Source organism: Malurus melanocephalus, unplaced genomic scaffold (assembly GCF_030028575.1).
Source record: "Malurus melanocephalus ecotype Western Australia unplaced genomic scaffold, MMel_1.1 scaffold_390, whole genome shotgun sequence".
Lineage (NCBI taxonomy): Eukaryota > Metazoa > Chordata > Aves > Passeriformes > Maluridae > Malurus > Malurus melanocephalus.
In genome coordinates, this window is record NW_026623622.1 from 337200 (window position 1) to 349268 (window position 12069).

The 12069-nt window shown below is 43.4% G+C and overlaps 1 protein-coding gene across 3 annotated transcripts in view; it reads right to left on the bottom strand.

Annotated features, from left to right (window-relative positions):
• The window catches only part of TLK1 (tousled like kinase 1), a 65522-nt gene extending 57725 nt beyond the window's left edge, over positions 1-7797 (bottom strand). Inside the window, exon 1 of one of the 3 annotated variants that reach the window (XM_057379162.1) lies at positions 7740-7797. Coding sequence is in view for 1 of the 3 variants with exons in the window: in XM_057379161.1 (XP_057235144.1) it covers positions 7055-7202 (148 nt within the window). In the remaining 2 variants the exon portion in view is untranslated. The other 2 variants (XM_057379163.1, XM_057379161.1) reach the window with 2 other exon arrangements.
• Positions 7798-12069: the final 4272 nt, after the last annotated feature.

Genomic DNA, 12069 nt, shown 5'->3' on the forward strand with positions numbered 1-12069 from the left:
TCCTAGGGAACACCAACCTTCTCCATGATGCTCAGTTTCATGTAAAAGCTCCAGTAAATTAACGTTCCCACTCCAAAGTGACCAGTTTCCTATCACAGTTGTGTAGTCACTCAACAATCCCTAGCTTTCCCTCTAAATCATCAGAGGACAGTTATCAGCTTCAGAGCCTCTCCAGCTAAAGCTATTGAGCACAAAGCAGATAGATTTTCTTATTTGTGTATTTTAAAAATACATTTCAGCACCAAATGTTTAATCCAAGCTTGAAGCAGTAAGAATCTATGGTGAGGTTTTAAGTTTATGAACTAATAATTCATAAAAGGGAAAAATACATTGGAACATTATAAACTTCAATGCTCTGCTGGCAGTCAAACCATCACATCACTGGAAGCTGCGAGGGAGCTGCCTAAATTGGAGTTTTGAAGTGCTTGATCAGCTTTCACCAGCAACTGCTTCGGCCATTTTAATTTGTTCAGCCACTTCAACAGTTGGTTCAACTCAGAACTGCTAAAGAGCAAATGACAACTCGGAAGGCAGGAAAGCCTGGCTTTCTCTTCCAAATAATGAACAAGAAGGACTGGTGACTGGATTTCATCTAAAAACCCCAAACCTCACAAGGCACGGTGACCTGAAGTAATTAACTCATTTGACAAACTACAATTCTCCTTTATCTGGTTTGAATGCAAAGTACGTTTGGATTTTTATGTATGTAGCACAATTAGAATTCAATTTATTTAACAAAGTTAGCTAAAAGCTGTCTAAAGCATGGGGAATTATGTTTCTTAAATATTAAGAATCTAAGCTGCATAACTCCTTAAATAAATGCATATAGATGTGTCCCCTCCTGCCTAGCAAGAGGTATGATCAAATCAGACCAATTAGAATCAACTTTTCTTTAGGAAAAATAATTAAGCACAAACGCAAAATAAAATTAAAAACAATTATTTAATCAGGATTTCCTGCTCACTGATTTAAGTCATGATTAAAATTAATAATATAGTCACTGATTTCAGTCAATCCCTCCAGCATGGACCCATCCTGAAGGGTCGCATAGTCCCAGTCTTGCCCCAGCATCTTCAGCAAGTCCAACTTCTCTTAAGACCTTCTCCTCCCTTCTTTCAGGACTAGGTTTGCCTGAGGTGGATTGAAGTTTACAAGCATTCATATTCCTGACACCTACCACATCCTCCCCAGGGAAAGCCTACGTGCCAAGATTTTTCTGCTGGTATATCCCAGTTCTCTGCTCAGGAATAAAAGGAGTAAGACCTCCAAAGAGATGGTGCCTGGGAATGAAGAAGGCCCTTCCTATCCCGAGGAAACCATCTCAATAAGGATGGAGTCMAGATGATGGGAAATGCCAGATCCAAAATACCTTCCGATGCTCACTAATCTTCCCTACTGCTACTGAACTTTGTCCTTAAGTACTGAACATAAAGTGCGGTATTTGCTCCTTGTTATTTGCAGCAACTATTAGAAGTTTTCCACTTGCAACACCTGAAAAACTGGGTCATATTATGGTGGCCAATTTCTGTTTAACTGCTCTCCAACGATCACAACTGAAGTACTGGCAATCTCAACAGAAACCCTGACCATTCTTCTTCCTCTACCCACCTTCACATCCACTCAGAGCAATTTGGCAAACCGAATTTCCCTTTTCCTCTTTTACAGCTGAAACACACCAAGCCAAACAGAAAGTTCATAAAGCTTTTCTTCCTCCCACTTGTGCGCTTTTATGCTTTTTAGCTACAGTTAAGGAAATACTCTACTGCATGAACACAATTTACTAACTTCAACATTTTTACTTGTGTAAAAAGGCTCAGCATGGAAGCAAAAAATTTAGTATGGGAGTAAATGTATTGGGAGCAAGGACTACTTCAAAACACAACCTTATACAAAGAACACAAAAAGCATAAAGGATTAGTTAAGCCTGTCATATTTCCATYATCTCGATTCTTAAGGTACAAAATTTTACATTACTTTAATCATGATGCGCATATATATGGTACTGTTTCCCAGAAGTCACATCAGTGTTTTGCAATCATTTAGGATTATCAGTCTCTAAGAAAATCCAAAGAAATGTCAAGACTAACTGCAAACCACAGTTACTGCTAACAAGCAAGTTTGCTTCAGCTTGATGAAGAAAAAAAATACCTGCTGAAAGAAAAAACAAACAGACAAACATACAAGAGAAAAAAAAGAATGAGAGAAATAACAAGTTTTTTATGTGAATGGAGATAATAAATAAAAACATCCTGTCCTTACATTGATTCTCTCTCCAATTAAAATGGAATAGGATAATGGGAAATTCCATTCCAGGCAGAGTAAAACAGATTTAAAACAGTTGGCCAAAGACTAATTTTCTTTATTCGCTACAACACTTRCCTTTTAGAAAACCAGATTCAAAAAAGGATCTGTATTAAAAAAGGTTTCCTTTCCCATTTCTCATTTGGACATACTACAAGATCTCCTAAGAATTTGGCGTAAGCATTGATTCTCATACCTTSAACAAAACTAGCAATAATACTACAAGCTAGAATTTGTGTTTATCACTGGCACAATATTAATCTCAGATGACACCTGCTCATGCTACAGCCAGCCTAAACAACCTTTCTGTTGTGCTCATTCCAAGTAAAAATATGCCATAATTTTTAAATACAAAAAGTGTTTCTGTTCTTCTCTGCTCCCATATAAACAGGCCAAATCCATAAAATATTTAATTTACGTCAATCTAAGTTGAATTATAAAAACTAACAAATTTACTGAGAACTTACTGTTAAAGGAAATAAAGTAGCTGAGATTTTACATACAAGCAAACAACAGAAAACAACAACCCTCGAAGTTTTAATAAGATTCAGGTTGCTTTTGTGTTTACAGACTAATATACTGTATGTAGCACACAGCTACAACTTGGCATCTAGAAGCATTTTCTAGACTGGAAACTTGAGGAAATAAACCTTACCCTTGTGCTCAGACACACAACTACCATCACATTTTAGGTAACAATAAATATAAATAATACACATTTATCATATTTTAGGATAAAAGTTAACAACAAAATTTGCTACACATACAATGTAGCAAAGACTGTCAAATGCATAGCATAAGTTTATTTGCCATTTTGCCATCATATATTAATTTCATCATAAATGAAAACCGAAATTTGCATTTCGTCGGGTTAATTCAGAGTTCTCTTTGGTGTTCTATTTTGCTTTTAGYAGAGTGTTGAAAGCCAACAGCATACACAAAAAATAACTTACAAAGCMTTATAGTTGAATACCAGACACTACAGCACTGCCCAGTGAGCCAACTATATCCAGGGCTCCATCAAAAGCAGCGTGTCCAGAAACATGAAGTGAGCGGATTCTGCCGCTCTACTCAACTCTGGTGAGACCCCACCWGGACAGCAGCGTTCAGCTCAGGGGCCTCAACATAAAAATATGGACCTTATGGAGGAACCAGACAATGGCAACCAAGATAATGAAGGGCTGGAGCACCTCTGCTATGAAGACAGACTGAGAGAACTGGGGTTGCTCAGCCTGGAGAAGAGAAGGCTCTGGGGAGACCATGCAGCACCTTCCTGTACCTAAAGGGGCCTATAAAAAAACTGGACAGGGACTTTCTACAAGGGCATGGAGGGACAGGACATGGGACAAAGGCTTTAAACARATAAAGAGTAGATACAGATTAGATATTAGAAATTATTTACTTGGAGGGTGATGAGACTGGTAGTTGTGGAGTTGTGCCGGACCCATCCCTGGAAGTGTTCAAGGCCAAGCTGAACGAGGCTTTGTGCAACCTGGTCTAGTGGTCTATCCTTGACCATGGCAGGGGGTTGTAACTAGATGATCCTAACAGTCYCTTCCAACACAAGGCAATCTATGAAATGCCTTCTGACTCTCTGCCTTGTAAGCATTGGTCTGAACATTCTCCATTTACAAAACAGCCCTTTCCATACACGCGCTTTAGTATTTTCAGTTACATGCATAAAGCAGATAAAAGTCAAGAAACTTCAAAGAGGAAATTGTGTGGCTGCAATTATGTGAGCTATGGCACAAGGTTTAGTCACACAATCACACATACAATATGTAAAGTAACACTGCATAACAGTCCTCCTAAACTGCTGATAGCATCTACTGCAGGGCTCTTAAATAAGTATCCACATATACCACACATAAGTTATGGGCATACAAAACAATTGACAGAACGACAGACATTCACAAGCTATACTAAAAGGCAAACAAGAGACAGTTCTTATACACTAAAAGTGTACAGACTCATCTGTATTCAAGTCCACCCCAGTCTTTTCATTTCAAAACCTCAAAACATTCAAATCAACACAGCTAAGCCACAAGGCCATTCTAGATCAAGATATAGAAGATAAGAGCCAATGGAAAATGTTGCTGCAATGTAGCAGCTCATTTTAAAATATTAGAATATTTTTAAAACATTATATTCTCTAATTTCATCTGTATTTTCCAAGCAGTCTCTTTTGATATTGACAAGGCATTGCCATTTTTTAAAAATGAGTTTGTGCAATAGTTACATAGGCCAGAGCTTTTCTTTTTGCTTTTTTCCTGTTATAGACTCAGAAAATATTTTTAGAACTTCCTAAATAAAGGTGTTGGGGGTTTCTGGTCTTAATAAACCTGAATCTTCAAATGCTCATATGAGACATGTGAGTTGGTACCAGACCTTCACAGCTGAGGTTAGATCAACCACAGCACATGCAGTACACTCTGTGAAGGCCTGCACTTCCAAAGGCAACATGGACAAAACTCTCACAGGAGCCAACCAAAGGGATTTTAATCTACAAACAAGAAGAAGGCCAGGCTGGGAAAGCAGCTCTGCGTAAGTGCCAAGTGCACCGTATCGGTAAATATTACCCACTCAAAACTGGCATTAGCAACGATGCAGCTGTGATCCAGTATGGGCCAGCCTTGTGCACTGCTCCAAAACTCATAACCTCTGTTAACACCACAAGGCATCACAAGTTTAGAAGTGATGACAGCACAGGCTCCTATAAACACACTGCACTGAAAATATTGCATGCCTGTAGTTTGATCTGGCATCAATCTTTCACACATATAAGCTACCATCTATGAACATACCGATGTGTTTATATTTCAGGGCCTACTGATTTCAGGCAAGATACTTCATTGTAAAATGTATACACATAAAGTAAGATGTGTTGATAACATCCCACAAGCATGAATGCAAAACATAAACCCAAACATGGCAGCTTATACAGATTTTCAAACAGAGCTACCTAGTAAGGACACACAATTAAATGCAACCTAGGAAAACCATACAACTACAGCACATTAAAGTACCAAAGAAACACCAAGGTTTTGATTACTTTTAACCCTATAATCTGTATTGGAGGATGCAAATTACAATATCCAGAAAAATCCAACAGCATGAGTTGTCAGAAAGAAAAATGTAAAAAGCCATCATCATCCTATCAAAATTGAGTTTCACAAAAAATRTTTTTCTTGTTTCAAGAGAGATACTCAAGGATCACCATTTTTTGTTAAAATAAACAGATATATAATTTATGCTGCAATAATAATTTCAAGCTTGTGTGGCAGGTATTTGAAATACACCCATCAATATCCTACGTATACATATTACATGCATGCATAACAAGAGTTGCAACACCAAAGAAACCTACTCTCGACAAACTTAAAACTACAAATTTGSTTGGTGGTTGTCATTTTTCTAAGATCTGTGGTTTCCCAGAGAAGATGAGCACAAAATGCCTGCCACTTTACTCAGCATCTTTAATATATACCGTAATTCCTTCCCAGGTATTTTCTAGAGCATTTCATGTCAATCTACCTGCAGGAGCATGAGCAAAAGTGACACAGAGTGATACAAGTCTGACAACTACTGGTGTGGAAAATGGAGAAATYGGACTGCGTTATATGTCTAGTCCTTGTTACCGAGTCCCTATGCTGCTTATCAACCAAAAAGAAAAGCCCAAGAAAACCCAAAAAGCAAACAAGCAGCTACAGGAAGGCCTGAAAAACAAAGACTGCCCATCTTCGCAACTATTTCTATTTTAAGTTAGCAAGTTTCCTGCTTCGGCGATTACGTTTTGCAGATGCTAAAAGAAATGCTACACGGYATTCATTAAATTGGGGCAAATCAATTAAAATTATACAACTGCTCTGTATGCAAGTATCTGGGCATAAAAGTTCTCCTCCGCCACAAACCGGCGTTCAGCAAGTAGTTATTTTAGCTAAAAGCGCCGAGCAACTCACTAGCTGTATAACTGCTACATCTTGTGGCAACACATTTCAACACAAGGAGGAAAGGCAGACAGTACCCGAAAGGGAACAGCGAAGGGACTTGTTTGCTCATAACCTTCAACAGATATTCCCTGCAAACACCCACAACACCCTGCTGTCGGTGTAACACAAGAGGGGAGGAGCAGGGGAGGGAGGAGAAAAATATTATCATCGAAGGCGTGATGGAGGACAGGAGAAAGTTGCAGTCATTCCGTGGCGGCCGCAAGGCGCCCTGTCACTTCTGGCTGCAAAACCGGCCGCCCCCGAGGGCGCATTCCCCACGGGGACGAACCTCCGGTGTCGGCCCCTCTCCTTCCCACCTCCATGATGCCAAAAGTGCCCAACTCCCTCCAGCAAAAGCGGCTGCATCCTCCGGCACAGCACTTCTACTTAGCCGCTGGCGGAGGGGAGCCTATTTCGGGGAGAACGCGGCGAGAGGCCGCCCGAGGAGACGCGAGCGGCGGCGGCAGGCGGACTGCCCGGGGACGGAGGGAGCACGGCGGGTCCCCCTCCGCGGCCCGGCGCGGGGGGAAACAACGAAGCTGGCTGCTGACGAGCGGGCGGGGGCGGCGGGGCCCCGCGCTCCCAGCGCCCGAGGCTCCGCTCACCGCCACCGGGCCCAGCGCTGACCCCGCGCCGCCGCCGCCGGGGGCACCGGCCTCTCCCGCCGCCGCTCCCCGCCAGCCCGGGACCGGCCTCCGGCGGCGGCGGTCGAGCCCCTCCCCGAGGGCCGGGCGCCCCGCGCAGCTCCGCGGCGCGCTGGTTACCTTCCTTGGGCGGCTTGCCGGGCGGCGCGCCGTGCAGCTGGGAGGCCGCCGCCGCCGCGGAGCAGCCCTGCAGGCTCGGTGGGGACGTGGAGAGCCGGGACCAAGATGGCGGCCCCTCCAAACTTCCACTGCTACTTTGGACACTCATCAAGCTACTTTCCTGGAGCCCGGCAGCCGCCGGGGGCGGCGGGGAAGGCGGCGCGGCGGGGGGACACCCAGCGCCGCGCTCATGGCCGGGGGGCCGGCCCGACACCGGTGCGGGGAGGCCGCCGGCAGGGAGCGAGCTCCGGAGGCAGGCGGGGCGCGGGAGAGACGGGGCGCGGGGCCAGCGCAACCTGCCCGCACCTCTGCACTGCGTCGCCGCCGCCGCCGCCGAGCAGCCGCCTGTGTCTAAGGCCAACCTTCCCCGCCGCCGCCGCCGCCGCTGCCGCCGGGGAGGGGAGGGGAGGGCGCAGGCGGGGAGGGGTCATGCGCAAACACGATCGCGAGCCGAGCGAGCGCCGCGCTCTGCCGGCGCCCAGCGAGCCCCGCCGAGCCGGAGCCGCCCAGGGGCGGCNGGGCTCGCCGGCTGCCGCCGCCTGCTGCCTCCTGCCCCGGGCCGGCCCGCAGCCGCCCGCCGGCTGACCCCGCTCCCCGTGCACGCCCGTCCCGCCGCGGTACCTCACCCCCTCGCCCAAGCGCGCACCTTCCGCGCCGTGGGCGGCCCTCCGTTGGCCGTCCCGGCCCAGCCGGAGGTAGCTCCCCTGAGGCCGCGGCGCTCCCCTCCGTCCCGGTTTCCTCGGCGGCACGGTCCGCCCGTGCCCCCGCGCCGACCGCCGCGCCTTCCCCCGCGCCCCGCCGCCACGGCCATGGTGGTGTCGGGGCGGGGCGGCGGGGGCGGGAGCGGCGGCGGAGATGGGGACGGTACGCGCGGCTGGAGCCGGAGCCGGAGCCGGAGCCGCGCCGCCCGGCACTTCCCCGGCGTGCGGCCGCGCGGGGCGAGCCCCAGCCCGCTGCTGCGGGAGTGCGGACGGCAGCGGCGGGGATGAGCGGTGTCTTCTTGGCGCGCTCCAGGTGAACGTTCTTTTGGCAGCATCTCCGGGGGCTCTCGGGCGCCTGCCTTCTCTCAGTGTTTTTCTTCTCCCGGACAGGACGGTGKGGCAGCAGAGATTCGGGGGTACTCGGAAGAAGCTGACGTCCCGAGGGAGAAGGCTTTGGCCGCCAGCAGCAACCTGCTTCGCTGCGGAGCAGGAGYTCCATCGGAAGAACTGGAAGTCGGGCAGGAGCCATGTACCAGGCCCACCACCTCACCCGCTTCAGCCACCAGGCTGGAGCTCCCTGCTGAGCACCAACGCCGACCTGGCAAATTTCAAAACGTTCTTCTCTGCCTTCAGTTTAGAGACTAAACTGCAAACTTAGTCGAAAGTAACCCATTTTTTAGTTTTTCCTTCCTTGAAATTTACATAGTCACGACTGAGAATGTGAGATATATGGAAAGTCAGTTCTGAAACAAAACCTTTTAATTTACCAGTGCAACTTAGGGATAACAATGACTCTGATTACTTGACAAAAATAATAATGGATTGCATATCTATTGCATTTTGTGTATATTAATAATATATTCGGCGTTCAGGCATGGGGCTTATTTTGTGGTTGCTATGTGGAGACATCCTGGCCATCTATTAACCTACTTTCCCCTCTATTTGAGAATGACAGGAATAGGTTACTAATGTTGGATTGCAGCTCTGTGCACAACACACATACTACTAATTCTGTCTCTTCCTTTTAAAGTGACATCTGTCAAATTATCTAAGATCTTCACCTCCCACAAGTATACAGCATAGCTGCAAGTTTCCTTGCAATTTGGTATTAACTTAAAKTAAAAATTAGTATGTTTATTTATTAAACAAGTCTGTTCCAGGACATATATTTAGTAACAGCTGTACTTTTTTTTTTTTCAGGCAGAAGTGATCTGATATTTCAACCAGGACTTGTTTTTAACGACTTGATCCTTTACCTAAGCAAATTACATCAGGAAATTTCCAGTACTTGGGCATGAAGCAAAACAGTGCTAGCTCACTCTGCAATATTAGTACTTAGCAGCTGGCATAGAATATTTTTGCCAGGTTAAAACTAAAACGTATTCATAATCCCACAATCTGTATATTAATTGGCAGATAGCATAAGTGAAAATGCACCTTCTGATGAATATATCCTGCTGCAGCATTCTGCTTTTAAAATATGCCAAGTAAAAAGCAGTAAGTGAAAGAAATTCTCTATAGCCCTTTGCATCCATTTAACACAAAACCCTGCTATCCTTCCAAAACCATACATAAGCAAGCATTCTTTSTGCCAGTTTTGCTGTTGGCTACAAATCATTCCACTGACATAGCTGAGACGTCTTGTTTAAAAAAAGRATTACTTACTTTGATTAGGAGAACAGGACATGATGAAGATCCCATTCATTACTACTTGTATCAGAGATGCAGTTTAAATATTATAAAAATGGTGAAGTGTCTTATATTTTCAAACATTTACACTATGAAAAAAAGATCTTTGCCATATGCTAAACATCACCTCACCAAGGAACCAGGATTCAGTGGACATGTACTGCAGGACTTCGCAGAAGAGCACAGTATCTGTGGCAAAATATGGGTTGGGTCTGCATTTTGTTATATGGTAGAGCTGTATCTCTTGGTTGTGATCTGCTGATGTTGAGATTGAAAGCAGAGTGTGAATTACATACATCATCTCCAGATGAGACAACCTATATAACTTCAAGAATAAATTGAAGTGGATATATTTCCCCTCTTTAGTTTACAGAAAACCTACTTACTTATTGAGTTAGAGCTGACAGTGATTTTAATGTATCCCTTTATTTGAAAAGCCACATCACTTCCTTGTTACCAATTTAATGGTATCATGGCAGGAGAGACTACCTTCAATAGTATCTTTAAGAAATTTCAAATTTCCAAATACTTCCCTTATCAAATGTACATAGTGCTTTTCCTCAAATACCCTGTCTTTATTTTGCAATAAAACTGTATGATCCAGTGGCCAGAGAGATGACCTTTCTCTCACAGTGGTGAGCAGTCAGCATCACCTGCCCAAAATGTTAAAAACTAAATAAAACTYAAATAGTACTGAATAAGTATTACTCATTCTTCTTCTAAAATATAATAAATAATCAATCATTCTGTTTGCTTTCTAGTTTTTAGGAACAGAATAGTCTGCTATCAAGTTTTCTTACATGAACACTGCATACCATCAATATCAGACATAAATTGAGGTAATAGATACAGGGAAATCAAATTTCTGTGGGATTGTTCTGGATAATAATGGTGGTARTACCACAGTGGTACCTGTGGAACAAGGTACCACACACCTACTTACATGGGAAAACTATTCCAGATGAAGCCCCAGAAAACTAATTCCTTAGGAAAAGGACCTCAAAATTCAGATCAGAACAGAGAGGAGCTGTTTTTCTCATAAGAATGTGTCAAAGTTAGCAAGGTTTATTGCAGTAGTAAYTCTCTCATTGAGGACAGTCAAAGAATAGAAGAGCCTAAGGAATTTTCCTTATTCCAAAGATAGAAAAGCTAAGCAACAAAAGTCTTGAAAAACATTAAGACAATGTACAAAACATTGTAAGAGCTTTCAACTTTTTCACTGGAATTATCTATGCAAGAAACTTTTATCACAGTAAGTTCACARTCTCAAGGAAGTAAGAGAAGTTAATTGGCAGATAGCAAAAGGTGCTTAAAGAAAAGAATTAATGCTCTGGATAGTGACAGTAAGGATGATCACAGCTGTAGTGAGTTTTTGGAGACTCAGGTCAAATGTCAATTRCAAAATTTTCACTTACATCCCTTACAGAACAATGAGCCATAATTTCAAACATTACACAAAAAATGCAGTTTATCCCAGCTGTTAAGTAGAAGAACTTGCTCTGATTGTGGGACTAGTTACAGTGAGATGGCAGTTTCTTCCCTATTCTGTCACCTTCATTGCTCACAGGCACCAAATACATTTTGGTGTCGTCATGAAAGATATGTATCTAATAACATCAAATAATGCATACACTTAATAACTGCATATATATTATTTCTCTTTTCCCTACCAAAGTTAATTTGCTATTATCTCACTTAGTTGTCACGCAAGCAGCAGATACTGCAATACCAAGGTGCAGCAACTGACCATGGAAAGTAACTGATTATATGAATAATGTACAGGTTCTAAATAAGACCATTTTTAAATTATGTCAGTAATTAGAAGGAAGGCCTCAAACTCACGAGATGATTGGGTGAAGTAGAGGTAGAAGAGAAATTTGATTTAGCAGGCTGGTACTTTTAGTAATGAAAGTCAAGAGTTACGGGAAATGACAATACCCTTGGAAAAGTAGTAAGCTACATGTTTCCAAACTTAAATCAGTCTCTATCAGCTACAGATCAGGGAAATATCAGGAGTCAGAAATTAGGGGCTTGTGATGCTTTTGGCATCTATTTTTTGTGTAGCTTTCTGCCATCTTCTTGGACTTGGTGCAAGACAGTAGAGCAACCAAGACTTAGTATTCCTTCATTTATCCCCTCAATTACTTGTAATGCTGGTGAAACTGAGGTTTTGTTTAAGAAGGCTTCAAATTCTCTGTTAGTTCCCTGTCAGTYGTGCACTGCACAGTAAGCCCATACTGGTATTTTCTTAAAGCATAAGCTATTACAGTATGGCTCACTGTATATTTGCCAATATTTATGAAATTTATACATAAAAATATGTACACACATGCACTCACCTACCACATATATAGAAAGACCTACACACATCCTATAACTATGCCAACACCAGCAGCCAATCTGATTTAACTAGAATAGTAGAAAAATATTCTTGTTACTAAACAGACACACTGGTACAGCAGCTTGTGTAGAAAATGCCTAAATTATTTCATCATCAAAATGATGTATCTGTGACATTTCTAGGTTAGATATAATGTAATATGCTGTGAAAACAGAAAAAAAGTATTGTCCTCTGTCTTGGTGAAT